Consider the following 24,276-nt stretch of genomic DNA (forward strand, 5'->3'; position numbering starts at 1 on the left):
ATCTATCTATCTATCTATCTATCTATCTCCCTATCTCTCTCTCTCTCTCTCTCTATCTATCTATCTATCTCTCTCTCTCTCTCTCTCTCTCTCTCTCCCTATCTCCCTATCTCCCTATCTCTCTCTCTCTCTCCCTATCTCTCTCTCTCTCTATCTCCCTATCTCTCTCTCTCTCTATCTCCCTATCTCCCTATCTCTCTCTCTCTCTCTATCTCCCTATCTCTCTCTCTCTCTATCTCCCTCTCTCTCTCTCTCTCTCTCTCTCTCTCCCTATCTCTCTCTCTCTCTATCTCCCTATCTCTCTCTCTCCCTATCTCCCTATCTCCCTATCTCTCTCTCTCTCTCTCTCTCTCTCTATCTCCCTATCTCTCTCTCTCCCTATCTCTCTCTCTCCCTATCTCTCTATCTCTATCTCTATCTCTATCTCTATCTCTATCTATCTCTATCTCCCTATCTCTCTCTCTCTCTCTCTCTCTCCCTATCTCTCTCTCTCTCTCTCTCTCCCTATCTCTCTCTCTCTCTATCTCCCTATCTCTCTCTCTCTCTATCTCCCTATCTCCCTATCTCTCTCTCTCTCTATCTCCCTATCTCCCTATCTCTCTATCTCCCTATCTCCCTATCTCTCTCTCTCTATCTCACTATCTCCCTATCTCTCTCTCTCTCTATCTCCCTATCTCTCTCTCTATCTCCCTATCTCCCTATTTCTCTCTCTCTCTCTCTATTTATCTATCTCCCTATCTATCTATCTATCTATCTATCTATCTATCTATCTATCTATCTATCTATCTATCTCCCCCCCCTCTCTCTCTCTATCTATCTATCTCCCTATCTCTCTCTCTATCTATCTCCCTATCTCTCTCTCTCTCTCTCCCTATCTCTCTCTCTCTCTATTTATCTATCTCCCTATCTCTCTCTCTCTCTCCCTATCTCTCTCTCTCTACTTATCTATCTCCCTATCTCTCTCTCTCTATCTCCCTATCTCCTTTTCTATCTATCTATCTATCGATCTCTCATCTGACAAACTGGGACGAGGCAGAATTAACTAAGACTATCTGTACCAAACCCGAACCCTTGGAATCAGGGCTGCCATATATTATTCCCTGCAGAGTTAATTCGGTTTGGCGCCGCTTTCAACGCCGTTCGGGAATTGCCTGGCTCTGTCGCTCTTTCACCCGTTCCGTTGCTTTCACACACAGGCATTTTTCCCGCTGGGGCTGATTTCAGCATTAAAGAGAGATTCAAGCGCATTTAAAGCATCCCACAAACAAAGCGGAAATGGCGAGAAATCGCGCAAATGATTATCGCACGCAATTGCGCAAATAAAGTGATATCGGAAATGCATTGTCCCTGAAATCTCGGGGGTAAAAAGATGCGCATTAGTGCTTCTTTGCGGATACTTTAATGGCTGGTTTTGTGTGTGTGAAATGGTGTCGTGTGAGATACGCGTCGTGTGTTATGCGTAATTACGTGATTTTTATAGGACATTCACGGGATAAACCCCCGATCGCCTTTGTGTGATAAACTCCTACGGCTGCATCTGCACTGCAGAAACAACGCAGTTTGACACCGCTTTAAGTGTTGTGGCTCAATGCTATTGGATTGTGGGATCTGTAGTTTTGTGAGAGATCCAGCCTCCTTCCGCTGGAGCCGCAACGAAATTCAAAATCCCAAGATCTCATTGTGACAGTTAAAAAGTGATGCCAAACTGCATTATTTCTGCAATGCAGATGCAACCTTAAGCAACAAAACGGTTTAAAGAGCGATAAATCGAGACAATTTCCAAATGGAGTCAAATGGTGTCAAACTGCATTAATTCTGCTGCATTTCTCCAAACAACAGCTTGCAGTCTTATTTTGTGCAAAACATTTGCGTTGCCGCAAAGGCTTCTAGACGAAAAATGGCCTCTTAATTTTGAGTTTTCTATTATATCAATAATCGATCTCATGTAATATTTGAAGGGGTTTCACCCTATATAGTTACTTGAATTTATAGCCTCCAAGCTGTATCCCTATTGTGTTTGTACTGTGCCATTTGCATTGCTTTGTTTTCCCCTATTGGGCATTGTATAATATTGTACTCCTTTATATTGTTTTACGCTGGTCATTGGCTGTAATAACAACATTTCATTTCATTTCAATCGAGTTGACCAGGATCTTGGGGGACTTCCAAATATACGTAGGGACTGATGAACAAGCTGCTAAAGATGCTTTCAAAGAATCCTAGAATCCTAGAGTTGGAAGAGACCCCAAAAAGGGCCCTGATCCAGTCCGGCCTCATTCTTCTCCCATGCAGGAACTCTCAATCAAAGCATCCCCATTGACAGATGGCCATCCAGCCTCTGTTTAAAGACCTCAAACTGGAAGGAGACCCCATTACTCTCTGAAGGAGTTTGTTCCACCGTCAAACAGCCCTTACTCTCAGGAAGATCCTGCGAATGTTGAGCTGGAATCTCTTTTCCTGGAGCATGCATCCATTGCTCTATTGCAGTGGTTCCCAACCTGTGGGTCGGGACCCCTTTGGAGGTCGAATGATCCTTTCATGGGGGTCGCCTGAGAGCATTGGAAGACACCTATTTAATTACAGTTAATGAAGCAGCAATGAAAATAATTTCAAGGGTTTGGGTCACCACAACATGAGGAACTGTATGAAAGGGTTGCGGCAGTAGAAAGGTTGGGAACCACTGCTCTATTGGGTCCTGTTCTCTGGAGCAGCAGAAAACAAGCTTGTTCCCTCCTCAATATGACATCCGTTCAAATATTTAAACAGGGCTCTCATATCACCTCTTAACCTTCTCTTCTCCAGACTAAACATCCCCAGCTCCCTGAGTCTCTCCTCATAGGGATTCATGGTTTCTAGACCCTTCACCATTTTAGTCGCCTTCCTTTGGACACATGGCTCCAGTTTCTCAGTGTCCTGGACACAATATTCCAGAGCAGAATATAGTGGCACTATGACTTCCCTTGATCTAGACACTATACTTCTATTGATACAGCCTAAAATCGCATTGGTCTTTTTAGCTGCTGCATCATACTGTTGACTCATGTTCAATTTGTGGTCTACTTGGACTCCCAGATCCCTTTCACACGGATAAGTCTCTCGTTCTGCCAGGTGTCCTCCATAATCCTATATCTGTTCATTCATTTGTTATACCTAAGTGCAGTACCTTACATTTCTCCCTGTTGAAGTTCATTTTGTTAGCCTTGGCCCAGCTTTCCAATATATCAAGGCCATTCTGAATCTTGATCCTGTCCTCTGGGGTATTTGCTATTCCTCCTAATTTGGTGTCATCTGCAAATTTGGTAAGTATGCCCCCAATTTTGTCATCCAAGTCACTGATAAAGAAAAATGCTGTCACTCCTTTGGAAACCCACACAGCTATGCAACATGGTTTTGCCTGATGTCAAACAGTTGTGTTTTTTATTAAGGCGGACTACAGTGATAAGAACATGACCATAACCCCAGAGAGAAGAGTGTGATGGAACACCAGCAGTGGATCCCGTCTTGCAAAAGCTGTGGCCTCTCCAGGGATGGAAGCAGCAGCATTTCCAGGGATGTGAGCGCCACCTGCGCCAGCTGTGCCATTAGGGATGCCATGGCTTGTGCCTGGAGAGAGGTGAGTGGTGGCATCTCCTGGAGCTTCGCCTCGAGCATCATCTCCTGGAGGCTGAATGCTTGCATTTGCACCAATGCGGCCAGTTGGCTTTTCTGGGCTGTTGCTAGTGGCGCTTCCAGGGATGTTGTTTGTGGTACCTCCAGGAGTGGTACTTCCAGGAATTTCCCTGGTGTCACCTGCAGGGATCATATAATAATAATAATAATAATAATAATAATAATAATAATAATATACCACATTTCCGAAAAGATCAAAGCGGTTTGCAAAATTTCATAAAAATACATAACGCCTAAACGATTTACATAACTGAATAAATAAAATACCTTAAACAGTACACAATGTATACAAACTAAAATGTCGTCCCTCGTCCCTTAACTAAAATATACCCATCGTTAAACGTTAAACGAAAATTACAAAAAGCAATATTAAATAAATTCAAATTACAAACCTAACATAGTACCAAGATAAAAATAAAAGAAAAAAAATATGAATAATACAAAATACAGTACAAGGCATAATAATAACATATAATCAACGAACAATAATCAATTCTACCCCAGGGAGAAGAAAAAATGTTAACAAGTACATAAAATGCATAAACAATTTACATAAGCAAATGCATAACAGTAGATAACCTATAGAGTTGCAAGAGACCCATTTCTGCCATGCAGGAACTCACAATCAAAGCATCCCCATTGACAGATGGCTATCCAGCCTCTGCTTAAAGACGTCCAAAGAAGGGGATTCTTAATATATCTTGGTCATTTCTATCTCAATTCTTACAATTTTAACAGCTATACAGATTGGCCCAAAGGGGTGGCGAGACGTCGCCCCTTTTCGCCACAGATCGGGGCCGCAGCAACCGCATGCCACGGTCCTGATCCGGCCTTCGGAGGATGCAAAAAGGAGCAGCAAAACACAGCTCCATCTTGCACTCTCTAAAGGGTGCTGTATCTGCCATGGTGCAGTGTGAGGACACTCCTTTGGTGCTGCATCATTTGGGCACTGTGTCAGAGGTGTGTCATCATGGCACACGCTGTGGACTAGCGCACACCAAAATGGCAGTGGCGTCAGGACGTCAAGCATCAAGACGCTCAGTCCTGACTCTGCCCACAGGCCAGTGCTTTTTGCCAGTCTGTACAGGACCCCTGTAAGTTTTTTAAAGTTTTCCTTCTTACAATACAGCAATATTGGGGGTTCCAGTCCTGTTCTGCTTTTTTATGTTTTGTCTTTTTAATCTAGCAGTCAATATGTCCATGCTCATCCTATCTAGTAATATCATAGAATCATAGAATTGGAAGAGACCCCAAGATGCCAACCAGTCCAATCCCATTTCTGCCGTGCAGGAACTCTCCATCCAAGCATCCCCATTGGCAGATGGCCATCCAGCTCTGCTTAAAGACACCCAAAGAAGGAGACTCCATTAAACTCCAAGGGAACTTGTTCCACTTTCAAACAGCTCTTACTGTCAGGAAGCTCTTCCTAAGGTAGAGGTGGATTCACTTTTCCTGTAGCTTGCATCCATTGCTCCTTTTCATACCTTCTGGAGCAGCAGAAAACAAGCTTTCTCCCTCCTCAATATGACCTCCCTTCAAATACTTAAACAGGGCTCTCATATCACCTCTTAACCTTCTCTTCTCCAGGCTAAACATCCCCAGCTCCCTAAGTCACTCCTCCTAGGGCTTCATGGTTTTTAATCCCTTCATCATTTTGGCCTCCTTCCTCTGTGACATTTCCAGGAATGCTACCTGTGGAGGTCACAACTCCAGAGAGATGGCTTGTGGCACTTCAAGACACATGGCTTGTGCCTCTGGAGAAAAGCATTGTGATGCCTCCTGTCCAATGACTTGAAGAACATCTAGAGATGTTTCTTGAGTTGTGACCATGAGTTGCGGCATGTGCTGCGGGGAGCCTTGGGACTTTTCCAGGATGCTCACCTGTGGCAGTGCCAAGGGTTCGAGAAGCAGCGCCTCCAGAAAGAGACGGTGTGGGACCTGCAGGGATGACATCTCTGGAACTGCCATGGATGTCGCACGAAGCATCTTCTGGGCTGCATTCAGTGGTGCCTTTTGGGATCTGAGTTGTCACTGATGATGAGAATGGAGGAGGGAATACTCAGTTTGGGAATGCTAAAAGAAATAAATGACTGATATTTCAGATTTTGGAATAAATCCTGCTTGTCTATGTATTTGCATTGACATAATGCGGCGTAATGAGGCTGGAGGGAGGCTGAGGATCTATAAAATGATGGGAATCTAAGCATAGTGTTCATCACAGATCCATGCTTCCCACCATTTCACATATCCTCCTGTCTCTCTCTAGCCTTGCAAATACAGGATGGATATGTAGCTCAAATGGTTTTGGATTTTGGAGTATTTCAGATTTTGGAACTCCAGGTAAAGGATGCTCAACCTGTTCCTCTTTCTTGGGTTCTATGCGGCTGATTGGAGTTGAATGTTGCAAATGCAATCACAATATTAAATCTGACACAACTGTATTGCCCCAAAATGAAAAATCCATTTAAAAAAAATCTAAATGTCTCACAAAAGTACAATCCCCAGAATCCCATAGCATTGATTCATGGCAGTTAAAGTGGTGTTGAATTGGATCATTTTTGCAGTGCAGATGCAGCTGTCTCAAATTTAATTTGTTTTCGGATACATATATTCCCATGGAGATGGGGCTGGTGGATGTTACCTGCTGTGAGATTGGATCGAGGATCACCCAGGAGACAAAGTCTTTTGACCTCAGGAAGTTCCTCCTGCCTTTGACTAAGAACGGGGTGAAGAGCTGTGATCTCTTTCATCCTGGGGTTTAAAAGAAATGAAGATTTGGAGCATTGGTAAAAAACCCTTCCTTTTGGGATCTTTGGAGCTAGATAAACTTATCGGGGGTCTTGTGTCAAGATGCAAACCTCCAGCGTTTCACAAATGAAAACTGGGATGCAAGATTAATAAGGAAAAGCACACAAGCGAGGAGAGGCTGCAGTTGTCTGCTTTTGCATGAACATACTGGGAAGAGGAAGACTGTCCTCTCCTCGCTTATCCCTTCTGCTGAGTTACTACGAGTTTTGCACTTTACACTCATTTTTCAGCAATTGAAGTAAGGGGAAAAGTAGGAGGACGAGAGAGAAACCGGGACGTTTTAAAAACAGCGGGAAAAGTGGGGCAGCAGAGGAATAAAATTGCAAAACTGGAACTGTTGGAAGGCATGGAAATGTGTCTATGGTGCCTAGAACTGAGGCAAGATGTTGCTTGTGGTTATATATTTGCTCCCTCTCATCTGCCCCAAATGCTCTCAAACACATTTAATTAACACCAAATGCCTTTCATTGATGTGTTTTAACTGATATCGTTGGTCTGTTGGTTGTGGTTCCCGGCCTCGATCCATGGGCAAGCGGGTAAGAAATAAATATTATTGTACAACAACAACAACAACAACGACTTAGTGGACGTGGGGGCCTTTAACCACATCTTCCGTCACCACCACCAATCCTCTCTATCCTCTAATTCTAGGTTGCCTTACCTGTCGCAGAAGATTTCGCAGGTCTCATTGGGAAGGTGGGACATGCCAATCGCTGGCAAAAAGCCGGACAGCAGAAGCTGGTAGACTTCAGTCCACTGAGAGGAGTCCATTGAGTTTCCTTCTTTCTTGAGGAAGAAAAGTACGCTGTCCAAGATCTTTTGCTGCGTTTCGGGAACCAATGCAGCCAAAGGAGACGGTCCCTTGCACTTAGACAGAATTTCAGCCGACAAGCTGCTCTGGATGGAAGACATCGGGATGGCAATTATCTATCTATCTATCTATCTATCTATCTATCTATCTATCTATCTATCTATCATTTGGGGGGCTATCCACAGGAGTTCAGCTATTTCAAAATTGGCATTCAGGGTCCCCTTTTTCCTCCCCAACTAGAGATTTCCATCCTGAGCTTACCTGGCAGGCTTGTCCTCCGATCCTGGACAAATATTCTCGGACAAAGTCGTATCCCTCGAAACCTTTGGCCAGCGCAAGAGCCAGGCTGGAAAGTGTAGAGTTGTGCATCATGTGGGCCACCAGAGTCAGGTCAACGGCTTGGGCTGGGCTGAGGGAAGCCAGGCTCCCCATCTGCAAATTCATCGCAAAGGATTATTCCGTCTTGCTTTTATGCGCTGCAAAGGATTCTTTACAGAGAGGAAAAGATTGCGCCCACCTCCATACAACAAGATAGGCTCTGATGGCCTGCAGGGTCGCATCGTGCCTTCATTTTTGCTGCTGAAGAGTGTTGCACCAAACTATGACTTTCATGCTTAAGCGTAGATTGGAAGAGGGAAACTTTGCCCTGCAAAAGGTGCAGGAATACCCCTCCAAAAATGCCATTTCTTCACCCCGAAATCTCATCCATGGAATGGAGAGATTCCTCTATGCCTCCGTCTTGCATTCCCAATTGGGAAGTCGCATTGAGCACATGGAGTATGTTGCTCTTATCTCTGATCACTGTGGGATTCCCTCATAGCCACTGGGAAGGCCAACAGGGTGATCCAATCTAACTTTTATCTCCTATCTCTGCTCAAAGATTTATTTTATTTACTGTATACATTCGACTACAAGTTAACCTCATGTACAAACTGAGAGTGGGTTTGGGGGCCCCAGATTATGGACATTGATATGAGCTATGGATAAGTCAAGAGTAAAACCTAGTGGCATGTATCCAAGGATGCAAAGGACGAAGCAAAGGGAAATGACGCCAAAGAACTTGCGAAATTCCAGAAACATAACTGTTTGTCCTCACTCTAAATGTTGGATGGATGTGAAGATATGGATGGATGTGCTTCCAGGACAGATTACATCAGGGTTTGGTTCCTTTGTTTATAAGAGTTAAAGTATGGGACTTAGTTTTTTGTGGGGTTTTTGGGCTATCTATATAGCCATGTTCCCGAAGAGTTTATTCCTGACGTTTTGCCAGCATCTGTGGATGGTGTCTTCAGGGAATGCTGGTATGGAAAACAGTAGGGTATATATATACACACACTGTGTGACCCTCTTCCATGCCAGCATTCTCTGAAGTTGCCAGCCAGAGATGCTGACGAAACTTCAGGAATAAACTCTTCTAGAACCGGGCCACAGAGCCTGGAAAACCCGCAGAAGACTATAGATGCTGGCCATGAAAGCCTTCAGCTTCACTACGGTCCTTACATTAACCAGTGGATATGTCAGCCTAGGTTTTTGAGGTCAATTTTTGGACCTAAGTTTCCAGATTTGTACATGAGTGTATACAGTATTTCAGTTCAGTTCCACATTCACTGGGGTTAGGGACAATGGACCCCTGTGGATGTGGAAAAGCTGCAAGTTAAAAGGAAAAAAGAGCAATTCTTTTTACTTAAGGGAACATCTCTTTAGGAATCTCTGGGTCCTCCAGTGCAACTCTGCGGTCAACATCTGCCAGAGGTCAATCATAGAAACATGCTGGAGGACCTCTAAGTTCTCCAGCAAAACTCTATGGTCAACTCCCAGCAGAGTTGCACTGGAGGACCTAGAGATTCGTAGAGAGAGGATATATTAATCAAACCCGCAAGTAATGAAGTCTGCAAAAATCAAAGTTACAAATGTTTTTCTCCTCATCCCATTCACTGATGGGGCAGGGAAGTAATAATAATAATAATAATAATAATAATAATAATAAGCTGGTTCTTATCTCCGATCAATGATCAAAGGTGATGGCTGGGCATCCTATGAGTGACAGACACAGAAGTCACAGATGTTCTGGAAGATGCTGGTATTGTTGTTGCGTGTTGGTTGTAGTGACATAGGGAGATGCTTCTATTAAAGTGGTCACAAAGAAGCATTAACGCACATCTTTTTACTTTGCATTTCTGATATCGCTTCATTTGCTCAATTACTCGCCATTTCCACTTTATTTGCGGGATGCTTTAAATGCGCTTTAATCTCTCTTTAATGCCAAAATTAGCCCCAGTGGGATAAACTCCATAGAAATATAAATTCATGCTTCTTCATCATGCTCAAAATGCAAGACACTTCGTAATTCCTCCTGGACAGAAGGCTGAGATGTAGGAAGGTCTTGGAATAGAAGGACGTCTGGTCACCCTGTCCCTGTGTGCAGGGGAAACTTGGAAAAGTATAGCCTCTCTATGCGCAGACTTAAAATGGCTTCCCTTAGGCGGCAGGGCTATGTGACGTCACACGTGGGAGTCACATCTACAGAAGTGGACTTGTGTCTGTGCAAAATGGAGCCAGACAGTTTTGCAATGTCCATATTGTTGTGATGTTACTACACAGAGGAGCTGGCAAAGGGACTATTGCATAATCGGACCAATATGCACAAGGTGCCGAGGCACATTGGGTCACTCCTGGTGCAGATCAAGATACTAGGTTATTGTTGTGTGCCTTCAAAGTTGTTTCTAGGTTAAGGTGCCCCTAAGGCAAAGCTGTCACGGGGTTCTCGAGTGTGTGTCCTTTGGCTAAGGTCAGAGGGACACTCTTGTCAATGCCCTGATATGCATCTTCCCAACTGACTATGGATCCAATTGTTGCTATCTAACCAAGTATGTGTAAAGTGACACAATCTAGACTACAATGTAATGCAATACAATGCAATACAAGAATTGCAGCCACACTGTTAAATCCTTGCTTGCATTTTTAGCAACCGTTTCAATTATTCCCCGCTATTTGGAGTTACTTGCATTGAATACTCCAAAGGCCTCAATACCCTCAAAGGCTAAATATTCCCGTTTGGTCATGGAAGCTAAGCAGGGTCAGCTGTGGTTAGTCCTTGAATGGGAGACTGGCCAATGAATCCCAGGTGCTGTAGGTTATATTTCAGAGGAAGGACCTGGCAAAACCATCTCTGGGTATTCCTTGCCTAAGAAAACCCTAGGAAAGTTAATGGGGTTAATTCAGACAAACTGAAGGCACACGAAGAGCTGGAGCAGGTCATCATTTTGAGCTTACATGTTTTGCATTGTTTACTGTCCCCAAATCCCTGGGGTCTATTTTGAAATGGCTGGAAAATGTTGGGTTTTTGAGCAGGTTAACAGAATCGAGGCTGGCCTGATGTTAACCAATGCTTATCTGGCTGAACTAGGATCTGAATCCAGCTCTTAGGTCTCGCTTTTACTCATCATCAAAATATGTGAATGGCAGGGAAAAGTAACTCCATCAATTTGAAGCAGACCATTAAAACTTGCATTCCTCTTGAAGAAACGTGGACAACCGAAGTGGGCAAAATGCAGCCATCTGGTCATTTTGGAGTGGCAGTTCCCAGCATTCCTCTGATAGGCTGATGGGAGTTGCAGTCCAGACGTTTCTTTTGCTCAATTGGGCTTTACGGTTTAGTTCAACCAGTAGCAACGTATCTGTGTTTGCATGCAATGTACGTAACTGCTTTGGCTTTGTTCACTTGTCAGTCTGTGCATGTGTTTTTAAAGGAAACGCCGCCATGAAACATCCCAATTCAGCCACTTTGGAAAACTATTTTTTATTAATGAATACAATCAGAGTCAAAGTGCAGAGACAGATATTCCAAGGAAAGGCCGCACCGGTTTACAGAAGGAGGCAGATCGGATTTAATCGGGGAAAGAATTTACATTGCTAAGCGCCATGTTCTTGAAACACAATGAAGTCGATGCAACAACCTTCTCATTCCACATAAAAATATTGACAGAGTTCGTCTTTTCTTTGGCATTTCCTTTGGCATGAGATACGGCATTGGGACACCTGTGCCCCAAATTGTGTTTGCTTTAGAAACAAATGCATGGCCCATTTTTGTTACTATTTCTTTCTTTATTCATTTAAAATAAAAATAAAAAAGCACAACTTCCAGGGAAGACATTTGCTACTGATTCAACTAAACTTCTCATGTTTTCCTGTGAAGAGTAATTTGGGTGCCAATCGGATTGAATTTGTGAGCAGAGGAGTATTTCGCTATTTATTTTCTAAAGCAAGCAACTTGACATTGACACTCTGAAAGCAACTTTAAATAAGGACTGAATTAAATCCGATGCTTGAAGACAAAGAAAACCATTGTGTGCCTGCAAACAATCACAAAGATGCAAAAGGAAAGCAAACAGCATCCTTCCCTGCTTGTAAAATGGATAAAGCTCCTTTCATTTTCCAGCATGGGGAGTCCATTTTTGTGGACTACAGCTCCCAGAATCCACCAAGTATGGGCCCTTTTGCTGACTATGCTCCCATAAACCTCCAGCCACAATCCTCCTGATTTGGGGGTTGCAAAAGAATAAAAAAAAGGTCCCTTTCCCAAACTTTGGCCTGTTACAGACTGCCAAAATAAAGCTGCTTCGGGTCTCTTTGGAGGTATGCTGTTTAAATGATGCATGCATCCTAAGAATCTGGAAGCTGCACCAAAGCTGCACTCCAGTGCTTAGGAATGGATTGTGGCTTTGGTGTGAACTCCGGACTCTTGGGACCCATGCATCATTTAAATAGCATACCTCCAAAGAGACCTGAAGCAGCTTTATTTTGGCAGTCTGTAACAGGCCTTTGTTCCGAAGAAAACACACATTTTAGTTTAGGATAGTGACCCCATTGAAAGTTTTAAAAGGAACTATCTGAGGTGCTGAACTTATCTAGAGGCTTTGGAAATCAGCATCTTGGATAATTCCTTTAACATTCAAACTACAGGACTGAGCAGATTCACATAGAGGATAGGAAAGATTATGTTCGAACAGTGGAATAGCACCTCCTTGGAGGAAAAACCGCACCTCCAAATCAGGTGAAACCATAGTGCAAAGTCAGGCAAAACATGGCCCTCCATTTCTTGTGGGACTGCAGCCCTGGCCGTCGTCACACAATGCTGAGAGCTGCAGTCCTGCAAGTCTGCAATTACACTGGCATGTTGCATAAAGCCCTGCAAATCCCAGCAGTCTTTGCCATCATAGCGCAGCGCTGAGAGTTGCAGTCCTGCAATTCACATAATGCTCTGCAATTGTATAATGCAGAGTTGCATAATGACAGCTCACACCTGACAAGGAACGTAGAACGGAATCTTTTCCCTTGTGCCCAAATTGCATTAGGAAAAATAATAACTAAAGTGGATGACTTTATGAATGCTCTTGTTACTAGAAGGGAGGGAAGGAAGGGTATGGAAAGCCCTGCTCAGGAACACTGCCTTGAAAAACTTACTCCATCAAGATCTGGGTAAAAAGCTTGCAGTTCATTTAGTGTGGCCACTGAACAAAACTCCCCCAAATTCTTCATCAGCCGCTCTCGGATGCCGGTGGCCCCACCATCGCATGCTGACCCTGCAAAGAGATGGCAAAAAGAAGTAAAGCCCGGGGAAAGCATTTTGGAAAAATGGCCATTGCAAAAAAGAATGTGAACTTTCACGAACTTCAGGAGAATGCCACATACTTCTAATGCTTTAAACAGTTTGGATAATCAGTTCCCATCTGAGTTTCACAAAACATAGAGCATGGAGGGGAAATCAAGTTAAAATCAAATCAAAATCAAACCAAATCAAGTAGGTTTCTAGTTCTCATGGTAACTAGGAACAATTTGGACCCATGTGGCAAATGGCAGCTAAAACATTTACAAAATTATAGGGTCTGAGTGATGGATGGATGGATGGATTGAATTTCTAATTCTTCTTTCTTCCATTATGCAACCGAAGACGGAAACTATGGGGGTTTCTGCATGGCTGGCATCCCATCCAGGCATTGTCCTGACCCAGAGTAGCTTAGCATGAGCAAACTGGCAAATAAAGAGCTTATAAAAATGATTGTAGCAAAAGGAGAAATTGAGTGTGGTTGGAAAACTACAAATGATTTCAGTATTTGTAAATGGCTGCGTCAAGTTTGGCACGTCCTGGGATTTGTCGTTGGTTATAGCACCAGAGCGCTCTGACGGAGGAGGTTAAATGTGTCAGAAAACTACAAATCCCAGGATTCCATAAGGATGGAGCCATGGCAGTTAAAGCAGTATCAAACCGCGTTCATCCTGCAGTGTGGTTGCAGCCCTTGACGCAATTCTGGGCGCAATGTCTTTGCAAACTCCCCACCATGCGCCTGCTCCTCACCTGAGTCAGCAAACTGAGCAGCCAGGTAAGTCTTCTGAAATCCGTACACATCTTGCCTCTTCCTGGCTGACAGCGTTGAGTGGATGCTGCTGAGTGCTTTCACACTGAAAAGACAAAACAGAGGCCAACCAGCTCTGAAGAATGCCCTGACCATAGAAGCCAGAGACTGGCATATTTGGCTGAGGCCTCAGAGCATCTCCCATGTACCTTTATAGGGATGGGACATGCATGCACTTCCCATCCCTATAACGGCACAAACGAAATGCATACTCTTTGTGGAGACATTATTTTAATAATGCGCTGCATCGCCCAAGTTTATCACTTCTTAATGGACAGCCTAAGTCTCAGAAAAACGTTGGATGATGCTACCAACAACAAGTATATTTTTGTTAAAATATGTATAAATGTTGTACAGTGGGCTCTTCTTATCCTTGGGCTTGCCATCTGTAGATCTGAGCTTCCACGGATGGCAAGCCACATTGTTTTTAATGAAGGCCAGTGATTGCGCACACATTGCGCTGCCATAGGAAACAATGGGACTTTAGGTCCCAATTCTTTTGTTATCCATGGAGGGGTCCTGAAGAGATCCCCTGTGGATACAAAGGGATGGTTGTACATATTTTCAGTGATATATAAAATGTTGGTATGGATTCTCAAACCTGCACCATGTAATGTCAAAACAGACTGGTGTATTAAAACGAGCAAACTGGACATGGGATGCAGACTGACCACCATCCTCTGGAGGGTAAATGATGTGACGGGATTAAAAAATGGTGATCGGGGAGGAATGTCCCTCAGGTACTTACATTGCCTGGTAATACGGACAGGGCATATTAAGAGGCAGCAGCTCAAGCATTGTTCCATTTATTCCCGGAAGCAGGAGGTTGAGTTTGCGGAGCCAGTTCTCCACATCTTCCAAGGAAACAGCAGCAATTTGGGGGAAAATGATTTCCGCCGATGACATCAAGACAGCGTCTCGCACTTTGGGGTTGCTCAGCAAACCATGATTCTGGAGGAAGAAGCAGCAAAGATATAGGAGGAGGAGGGTAAGTTTGTTGAAAAGGTGGAGTTATAGGTTGGGATTAAAGGAACCAACCCAAGTGATCAATGGAATAATTAAAAACACATAGTTCTTTGTGGGTTTTTCGGACTATGCGGCCATGCCTCTGTGGCTGGCATCTTCAGAGAATGCTGGCATGGAAGTGAGTGGTGTGTGTGTGTGTGTGTGTGTGTGTGTGTGTGTTTTCACAACCTAGAACTGAGTATGATTGCTTTGCACTGGACAAAAATGGCCAAACTATGGGGAATATGATCTCATCCATGAGACACCAACACGCTTCCAGCCTGCATCCAGTCTCAGTGTGTGCCCTTGTGCCAAACACGATGGCATTTACCTTCAGCACAAGGCCGTTGAATTCATCCAAATAGGCACTGAGGAACTGGTCTGGCCCTGGCTTCTCTCGAATGGCTTGGAGGACATGTGCCATGGCTGTGCTGCTGTAGATGCTGTGGCTCTGTGTGGACAACTGAGCCAAGGCCCTGGCCGAGAAGAGGTCCAGAGAATCCATCTGCATTTGGAGACATGGGACACAAGAGTTGGAAACCAGAGAGGGCTCAGTTGCAGAAGCCAGGACATTTTAAAAGTAGCTGGAAAAGTGGGATGACAGTGGGTTAATAATGGAAGGGCAAGGAACCTCTGGAATGCTCACCCCACGGAAGTCACTCTTCAGGTCGGTGAAATCTGAGTATGAGCCATAAGTTGTGAGGGGTCCAAAGAATTCAAGCAGCCACGCTCTGTCTGTGGAGATGCCCTGAGTGCAAGCAGAGCCTATTTGCAAAGAGAAAGAGCAAGCAGATATGGAGAAACTGGGAACTGAATGCAGTTTTCAGGCCATACTTTGCTATATATGGTGACTAGAGACATCTGTTCTCTCATATATTTAAAGACCAAGATGTAAATCATAGAATCCTAGAGTTGGAGGGGTTCCCACGGGCCATCCAGTCCAACCCTATTCTGCCATACAGGAAGACACCATCTAGGCTCTCCCTGTGGCAGATGGACATCCACCCTCTGCTTGGAAACCTCCAAAGAAAGAGACTCCCCCACATCATCATCATCATCATCATCATCATCATCATCATCATCATCATCATTATTAGTCTTCCACTGTCCAAAAGCTCTTACCGTCAGGAGGTCCTTCCTAATGTTTAGGCAGAATCTCCTTTGGAATCATTGGAACTAGTTTACGTATGTGCGTATTTCCTTTTTTTACCTGAATTCTGTTGCTGGAAACGGAGAATCCTCTTTATAAAGGACAAAATGTCTTCTGGGTTCTCAAAGGTGCCGTTGGCATGATGGTCAGTTAAAGCCTTCACTCTGCAAAGTTATGGCAATGGTTATAATTAAGACAGTTCTATTATGAAACAAGGACAAAGTAAAATGGTGGGATTGCTTTTCAGTTCAGCACTCAGTCCCTTCTGCTCAAAGATGGGCTTTCCAACCTTTCCTGGGCCCAAAGGGAAACCAGAGAACATGCTTGCGCTGCGATGGGTAACGGAGTGGGAACGTACATGGCGGCAAGGGAATCGCATGTCATGTCATCAGGTAAGAAGCCCAGGTTCTGGGCATCCAGGCTGCTCAGGAAGAGGTCCAGCCGTGGTCCAAACCAGACAGAATAATCCTCCGGTGTGAAAAGTTTGACAGTGCCGCTCAAGTGGCAGAAGATTTCCCCAAGGATGGATCGCCTCGTCTCCAAGTGCGGCAGCTGAGAAAGAGCGTGCTTCGAGGGAAAGAGAGAAAGGAGGCAGATCAAACCATCCCTTTAGGAGAACAGCAATCCCTGCCTGGTTGGATGCCCTACAAAATATCGATTTGGTATCAGAAACACTCTTAGCCTTTCTAGGTGCACACACTTCTTTATCCCTCCAAGGTGGAATCTGTAAACGTTAGTGTGGTGTAGTGGTTTGAGTGTTGCTTTAGGACATTGGGAGACCAGGGTTCACATCCCTGTTTGGCCATGGAAACCCACTTGGTGACTTTGGGTCACTCACACTTTCTCAGCCTTAGGAGAAGTCAATGGCCCACCTCCACAGGATAAACCTTGCCAAGAAAACCAATATTCAAAATGCTATTTAAGTAGAGGTGGCCCTCTAACCCCTAGCTGTTGCCTATACCTGATTTAACTAAAAGATACTAAGGATTGATACAAATAGGGTAGGAGAGAGACAGAAGGAAGTGAGGATGAAGACTTTTGCAAACCTGTTCAGCTGCAGCATTGAAAGCATCCAGAAACTCTCCAATGTTGTTCGAATTGAGGGAGCCCAAGACCTTCCCAGCTTTTTCGCTGTCACGCAGGACATCACTTGCTAGTGTGTAATCGGCCAGTTGCGCAGGTGTGAGGCCTGCAACTGCATCCATCTATGAAATAAGCAGAACTGGTTCATAGTAGACAAAATGGCCAATGAAGCCAAACCGATGAAGGACATCCATCCACCGTGAGTTTACTCACCGCACTGAACTCTGGATTAATGCTGACCAGGTCTCTGTAACTAGCCAAGGACCCAAAGGATCCAAAGTTGGTGCCTAACCAGCCCCAACTTCCTCGGGTGTTTCCGGCACAGGGATCGCCTGGAAGGAAAAGTTGGGGAAACTGGTTGTTGATTGTCCTAATAATTTCTTTTAATGCACCTTATGTTGCATTATGTTGCCCTATGAGAGCTGTTTGATATTATTGTCCAGAGTACTATATCCAGTTCATGTTTGCAACAATGGAGTTGTGAGCATGGAGCATGTTGCATGCATGCTCAATGTACAAGGCTATGCATTGTCCGTGGATGTGCATTTGGGGTGCATTCAGATCGTGTGTTCCACACAGTTGTGTTACCTCCTTGAGTCGACTTGGTACTCAGATAATTTTTGGCAAAGTTGTAGACATCTTGGCAGCTCTCTGGAGACATATGTTGAAAACTGCTATCCAAACCAGCCATTCTGAGGAGAAGAATAAAAGGAAAGAGGGGGAAAGAAGAGAGCAACCATTAGGACTCTGGACATATTGAGCATGTCAGAAGATTAAAATGCAAACAACAACAATTAGCACAACAGGGCAAGCACTGAGCTACAACATTTGTTCCCAAATGCTAGTTCTCTGCTTGCAGGGTTTCTGATGTGCGGAAGCATTTAAAATAGGATTTCCCCCATCATCAGCATGAAAAGATACAGGAACATCTTGCAATTCAGGATTCATCCTATGCAAAAATTTTCATTTGTGGATTTTTTGCACCGAAAAAACGTTTTCTGTGCAAAAATGTGCATTTCTGAACAGAATTATTGTTGTTTTCTGCAGGGGAAAATTGTGAATTTTGCACAGAATAAGTCGCAAACTGCAAAGATTCCCATCAGTCCAGGATTCCTCTCATCAGAGTTTCCTGATTCTTGAGAGACATATTTTGGACCTCTTTTTAAAACAGTATTTTCAAATATTCTTTCTTCTCCTGCCACAGGTTGGGTCAAAGGTGGCATGTTTCCTCCATCCTCCACTATAAGTACATTCAGACTGCATCCACACTGCAGAAATAATCCAGTTTGGTGACACTTTAACTATCATGGCTCAATGCTATGGAAATCTGGAAGTTGTAGTTTGTCATGGCACCAGAGCTCTCTGATAGAGAAGGCTAAATGTCTCACAAAACTACAGTTCCCAGAATTCCACAGCATTGTGCCACGGCAGTTAAAGTGGTGTCAAAGTGGATTATTTCTGCAGTTGCTTCAGTTTATCTTCTCCCTCCCCTCTTCTGCCCACCTTCCTCCGTCTCTCTGCTCATTGGCAAAGATATAGACAAAACACTCACATGGTTTGGAAAATGCCACATGGCACGGTTTTTGGGATTGCCGCAAGAGCTGAGGCATTGATGCTAGGAAGCCATAAAGTCAGCTTGTCCTGGAACCAGTCTTGGTACTGGGAGAGACTGGCTGTGGCGAAGAGACTTTGCACTTTGCTGAAGATGGCCTCAAACATGGTGTTCCTCACCTCTGGGTTTGCCAGGAAGGTTATGCCATTCTGCCAACCCAAAAATGGAAAAAGAGACCCAGTCTCAAATGCTGCCTGAGTAATAGAGACACAGAGCGCATAGGACCAAAGGTTTGCCATGCCACATTGCAGGACCAGCCATTACAATGGTTCAGGTCTGGTCCCAGATATTTAGCTACTTCAAGTAACTGATCCACTAGATATGAGAAGTGCATGCTTGCAGACGTCTTACAGCCAAGATGGGAGATATTTTTGGACCATGAGATGATTTCTAATTTATGAAGCATTTGAGGGGCAGCTTTGCAGCAGCAGTCAAAACTTAGGTGCAAAAGATGGCACCAAGCGGACAATAAGAGAGGTCAACCTAGGCAGGACCAAATGTGATCCTTGCACATCTGGATACCCCCATTCATTCTATGCCATGTCTACACCAAAGTTTAAATACCCAGTCTGAAGGTATTTGAAGAATAAATGCACAGAAATACACTCTTATCTCCAATCACTTTTAGTTTCCCCCCCTTCCCTCCTTGTTTTCCCATCTCTTTCTACCATCCCTTTAGAATAACTGGAGATAGTCACCAACTGGAGATAAGAGCAATGTTTCCCTGTACAAAGTTGAAGTTGGGCTCTTCAACCTGAAATGAGAAAGCTAAGCTCTTATCTCCAGTCAGTGATTAGAGCTAGAAAGGGGCTGGCTGAAACAGTTTGCAAAAGACATGGAGACCCTCTTCCTTTGGCCAGATGTGGCATCGCTGTCTAAGGATGCCAAGGATACAATTGCATGCAGACCTTGTACCGTCACATTGTATGCAATGCTGCAATGTTGTCAGGAATTCTGGCCTGCATCCCTGACATCCTTTAAAATAATGAGTGACTATATGTGGTTTGCCTTTTCAGTGACATTTCACTCCATTTTGCATTATGGTCCTTTTGCTAAGGGTCTCTCAGTTACTGCTCAGATGTAGGGACACGGAGCAAGGACTGGTTCTTGGGGATTTCCAGTCAGAAGACGGTAACCCTGGTGCAAATAAGAGAACCACAGCTGATGGAAGACAACTTACCTGTGAGGCCGTATTTGCAAATTCTGTCATGAATGCAACTGTGTCTGCAACAGGCCTGTCCTCCAGGGGCCTTAGGAGGACGCTGACCTTCTCTGGAGAATCCAGGACATCAGAGCCAAAAAAGACATGCGCAAGTTGGGTGGAGGTGAGATTCTCCCTGACATCAAACTGCAAAGACATATCAGAGCATCAAGAGACGGCGGAGGTCATTCTCGGGAAATTCAATTCCTATTGTCAAGCATGGGACAGAGTTTCTCAGTTTGGCAAACATGAAGGATTTGGCCTTCAGAAGAGCCAGCATTTTTGGTGGAGGGGGAAATACATTTTCTCCCTGGCTCCACTCTCCATTCCCTAAAAACTGAGCAAGAATATTTGCAGGCGTGGATCAGTAGATTAGTAGAAGTCCAGTCAAAGAATAAGAGAAGGAAACACCTCTGTTTCTCTTTTCTGTAGCATAAGATCTCACTGGAGTCTACTGAGGCTGAATGTTGTCAGATTCAGGGCAGTGAAGCCCTTCTTCATAATACGCATGGTTTGACTGTGGAACTCACTGCCACAAGATGTAGCGGCCAAATCAGACAGTGTCAAAAGGGGATTCAATAGATTCATGGAGAAAAAGGCCATCAGTGGGTACTAAATCATTGCAATGTATTGTGCAGTACATACTCCATTGAAACTGGCCATCAGTTTGGCAAAATCTTCATAGGCTGCATTGGCCACAAAGGCGCCAAAGTTGTCCTGTAGCCAAGCCTCTGTACTCCCGGTGGTAGACATGCATGCTGACCCTGCAGTGCCAGATGGCAATAAATAATAATAATAATAATAATAATAATAATAATAACAACAGCAACAACTTAGCATGCTTTCACAGGGAATGCATTTGCATGTGCACTTCCCTGGAATCACTGAAGGAAAGGTCAGAGATAAAAGCAATAAATAAATTAAGGAACTAACGACTTGAAACCACACCAGAGTTACCTGTTGTCTTGCACTGCTTTTCAAGGAAGGCAAATAAAGAGGAATAGACGCTTTCTCGGTTGGCGGATGGCATTGCAGGATAAGCCTGGCTCAGAGAAGACACCCTGAACAAAAAGGATTGTGTCAAAAATCTTGGCCTGATAGAGAAGCCTGTTTGCACTGGATAAATAAGGCTGCCCCCAAGGAAAGACCCCGATAATTCAATTCAGTGGCCAGCATGTTTATCCAGTCTGGGGAGAAAAATCTCTTTTCAGGATTTTCTTAGCATTCCTGAAAGACAAGCTAGACATTGCATGCAATGACTTGGGATGCATCCGCACTGCAGAGATAATCCAGTTTGACACCACTTTAACTGCCATGGCTCATTGCTATGGAATCCTGGAGATTGTAGTTTTTTGTGAGACATTTAGCCTTCTCTGTAAGAGAGCTCTGGGGCCACAAAAAACTACAAATCCCAGAAATCCACACCATTGAGCCTTGACAATTAAAATGGTGTCAAACTGGATTATTTCTGCATTGTGGATGCAGCCTTGATGGGGGCTTGATAACCAGCCATGAAAATGCAAGACCAGACATAGAACACTGGGTTAAACAAGGGGCACTTTGGAGTATTTAGGCCAATATGCATATGGAAAGCTCTGTTCTTACATACAAAGATTCTCATAATACTTTGCATCTCCATATGAACAGGAATGTTTGCAGAAATCAGTCTTTGTGACTTCTGATGCATTCAGTCCTTTAAATAAATAAGTTAGGATACCCAAGGTCCATTCACTGAAGTCAGGTGCAAAATAGGGTCTGAGAGAGTTAGATGCAAAATAAAAGTGGATGGAGCCAAGTGCATCCTGAAAGCCTTGCATTGGGACTTACATATATAAGTATGTCACAGCAGAGATTTCAAGTACCCCATTTGCAGGGAAGGCAGGAGATCTGCTGTTGCTGGCATTGATCAGTGACTGGAAGTCAGAAGCCCCTGCCAAACTGTTCCAAATGATACAGTAATCCCAGAGCAGATCCCAACTGATCTTCTTCCCATCCATGTCAATATACCCAACTTTCCCCCTTTGCTGTATTTATACTCACACGCCTCTGAAGCTGTCGCAACCAGCAACGTGGGAGAGGATCCTTTGGGTTTCCTTTCCGCTGGCACTGGGCAGAAAGAGATCTAGTCTGGTGGAGAGCAAGTGAGTCCAGTTTGCAGGGCTGAAGGTCAAGAACCCAGATTCTGCCTCCGTGAGGAACTGAGAGAGCATCCTCTTTCTTATGCCTTCGTCTTTCAGGGATGTTATTTGAAGCTGCATATTTAAAAGTGGGTCGGGGTGGGACAACAGAATGGCTTCACTGTTTGGATTTTTCTTTATATAACATTGCATCAGTTGCAAGCTAGTCAATGATAGTGGTGGCTCAAGTTCCCATGTTTGCTCCGAGTTTAAGTATGAACTATAAAGGTGTTATCCCATGGCACCAAAGCTATTTTGGAGAACTCCCAAAGCACATTTGCTGGACCACTGACATGGGATCCACTAGCCACAAATGGCTCCTGATGAATTCTCTGCTTCTCTTCCCAGACTTAACTAAAAAATGCACACAGTTTAACTCTTTGGCGAGAAGTGCCAGCAAAAAACCTGCATCGATAATGTAGATCCTCTGCAGGAACTGAAAATCCGGGGGACAATAAGTGGCCTTTATTAGTTCTTTAAAACTTCATACCTTCTGGGCCTCTGTGTTGAACTGGTCCAGATACTGATAAGTATCCTCCAAAGGTTTGTTTTCCAGTCTTGCCAGAATCTGACACATCTTCTCCTCCTCGTTGATGGCGTCAGATGCAAGAGTTAGGGATGCAAGTTGCGAAGGAGATAAATATTCTAATACAGCCATCTGCAAAGAAAAGGCAGAGGGACACAGAGTGAATCATGGCGATGTTTCCCCCGCAGGGCTTCAGGTTCAGAGTCCTTTCTTAGTAGACCATGAAAAGCACAGGACAGAATCTCGACAAAAGGACCACTCAAGGGAAAACAGACAGCAATCGGATGTGCGCAAACCACAATGATGAGGCAAACAGAGGATGTTATAGCACAACATTATAAAATACATTAAAAAAATAACTCACGCCATCAAAATGCAGGTTCCAGTTGAGCAGCTCCTGGTATTGGGCATATCTGCTGAAGTTGCCCAGGTTAATCTCTAGCCAGTCCTGGATCGCCAAGGTGGGCTGACCACATGCAGTGCCTGGAAAGGGAGAAAAGTCCAGTCCTCCTTAGCCATTTGCAGTCCTTCTGTCCACTGGGTTGCCTGATGACCTCTCCAAAATGGTGGAGGCTCAGGTAACATCACCACAAAAGCGGGCAAAATTAAAATAAGGATTCTGTCCCTCCAGGAAATTTTCCTTCCATCCCCAAATTTCAAACATTGCAGTAACTTAAAAACTGCTAGTTTGAACTATGAGGCTGCGTCTGCACTGCTGAATTAATGCAATTTGGCACCGCTTTAGTTGCCATGGCCGAATGCTACGGAATCCTGGGATTTGAAATGAGTTAAAGTCTTGCCTTCGTTTGGGTCCCGCGGACCCCAAAAGATTTCCGCTTTTCCACGCAGCTTCTCTTACCAGATTTGACTTTGGATGTGAGGAAAGCTTGGCTGAAGCTAAAAATGCGGTGAGCGTTTTCGGCAGGGATGTCGGCATAGACGTTGTTGAAACTTTTCAGTCTGGGGGAGGAGAAGAGGCGGTCAATGCGCGGGACCTTCAAGGACCCAGTGGGCGTCCTTTTGGGGAAGGCCAAAGAGGGCCAAACTCTTTGACACGGGGACCCCCAAGCAAAATATGTGGGGAAATATTGGAGGAGCACCAAAACCAGAACTTGGAAGGAAACTACATTTTTGGTGAGAGGCACAGAAACCAGAGCTTGAGGGGAGGGTTTATTTATTTATATATTTATTTAATTTTATTTATTGAGGGTGATGTTTGGACTACAGCTCCTAGCATCCCCTGGCCACCATGGCTGTTGGACATGGTGGCTAGAACATCTGGGAGTTGTAGTACAAAAAAAGTGAAGCAAATATACCTCCCTTCCTCTCCCTCAAATGGGAATGATGTCCCTATAATCCGATTCCTGATTCAATTTATAGTCCAGTGGGAATGGGGACCCAGTTTCCTTCCTTCCTTCCTTCCTTCCTTCCTTCCTTCCTTCCTTCCTTCCTTCCTTCCTCTAGTGAATCTCTTGTCAGCAGGATGCTGATGTGATTCTATGATTCTATGAATCCACCCTGATTTTTAGCCCAAACTTTTAAGACACTTTCCAAAGCCCTGAACCCTATCCTCCCCATCAGATAGGCCAGTACTTTAGGTCTCTCCTTTAAAGTTCACCCTAAAATCCAGAGCAGACCCACTGCTTCGCCACCCCATGATTTACTAGCTGATTAAACCGACACTGTGACGTTGGACCCATCACCTGGAAAATTCAACCACCAGGCTGTGTACGCATTCTCAAAGCACCAAGTGTTTCATGAATCCTAAACTCAACACTTAGTTCAAATTAGACTAGGCAACTTGGTTTCGGTGACTCTACG

At 44.3% G+C, this 24,276-nt stretch overlaps 1 protein-coding gene across 1 annotated transcript in view; it reads right to left on the minus strand.

Annotated features, from left to right (window-relative positions):
* Nucleotides 1-4,144: 4,144 nt before the first annotated feature.
* Nucleotides 4,145-24,276, minus strand: part of LOC149306217 (uncharacterized) — a 43,642-nt gene continuing 23,510 nt past the window's right edge. Inside the window, exons 10-31 of the mRNA XM_089540865.1 lie at nt 22,820-22,938; nt 22,420-22,587; nt 21,793-22,004; nt 20,710-20,813; nt 20,398-20,516; nt 19,732-19,899; nt 18,492-18,700; nt 17,528-17,631; nt 17,153-17,271; nt 16,903-17,061; nt 16,215-16,423; nt 15,917-16,020; nt 15,353-15,471; nt 15,038-15,211; nt 14,450-14,652; nt 13,644-13,747; nt 12,752-12,870; nt 7,550-7,720; nt 7,139-7,299; nt 6,311-6,420; nt 5,551-5,700; nt 4,145-4,164 (exon numbers count right to left, since the gene is read on the minus strand). Coding sequence (XP_089396991.1) covers nt 4,145-4,164; nt 5,551-5,700; nt 6,311-6,420; nt 7,139-7,299; nt 7,550-7,720; nt 12,752-12,870; nt 13,644-13,747; nt 14,450-14,652; nt 15,038-15,211; nt 15,353-15,471; nt 15,917-16,020; nt 16,215-16,423; nt 16,903-17,061; nt 17,153-17,271; nt 17,528-17,631; nt 18,492-18,700; nt 19,732-19,899; nt 20,398-20,516; nt 20,710-20,813; nt 21,793-22,004; nt 22,420-22,587; nt 22,820-22,938 — 3,125 coding nt within the window. The remainder of the gene's footprint in view (nt 4,165-5,550; nt 5,701-6,310; nt 6,421-7,138; nt 7,300-7,549; nt 7,721-12,751; nt 12,871-13,643; nt 13,748-14,449; nt 14,653-15,037; nt 15,212-15,352; nt 15,472-15,916; nt 16,021-16,214; nt 16,424-16,902; nt 17,062-17,152; nt 17,272-17,527; nt 17,632-18,491; nt 18,701-19,731; nt 19,900-20,397; nt 20,517-20,709; nt 20,814-21,792; nt 22,005-22,419; nt 22,588-22,819; nt 22,939-24,276) is intronic.

The sequence above is a fragment of the Sceloporus occidentalis genome, unplaced genomic scaffold (genome assembly GCF_023333645.1).
Source record: "Sceloporus occidentalis isolate IW3139 unplaced genomic scaffold, rSceOcc1.0.p SCAF_10, whole genome shotgun sequence".
NCBI lineage: Eukaryota > Metazoa > Chordata > Lepidosauria > Squamata > Phrynosomatidae > Sceloporus > Sceloporus occidentalis.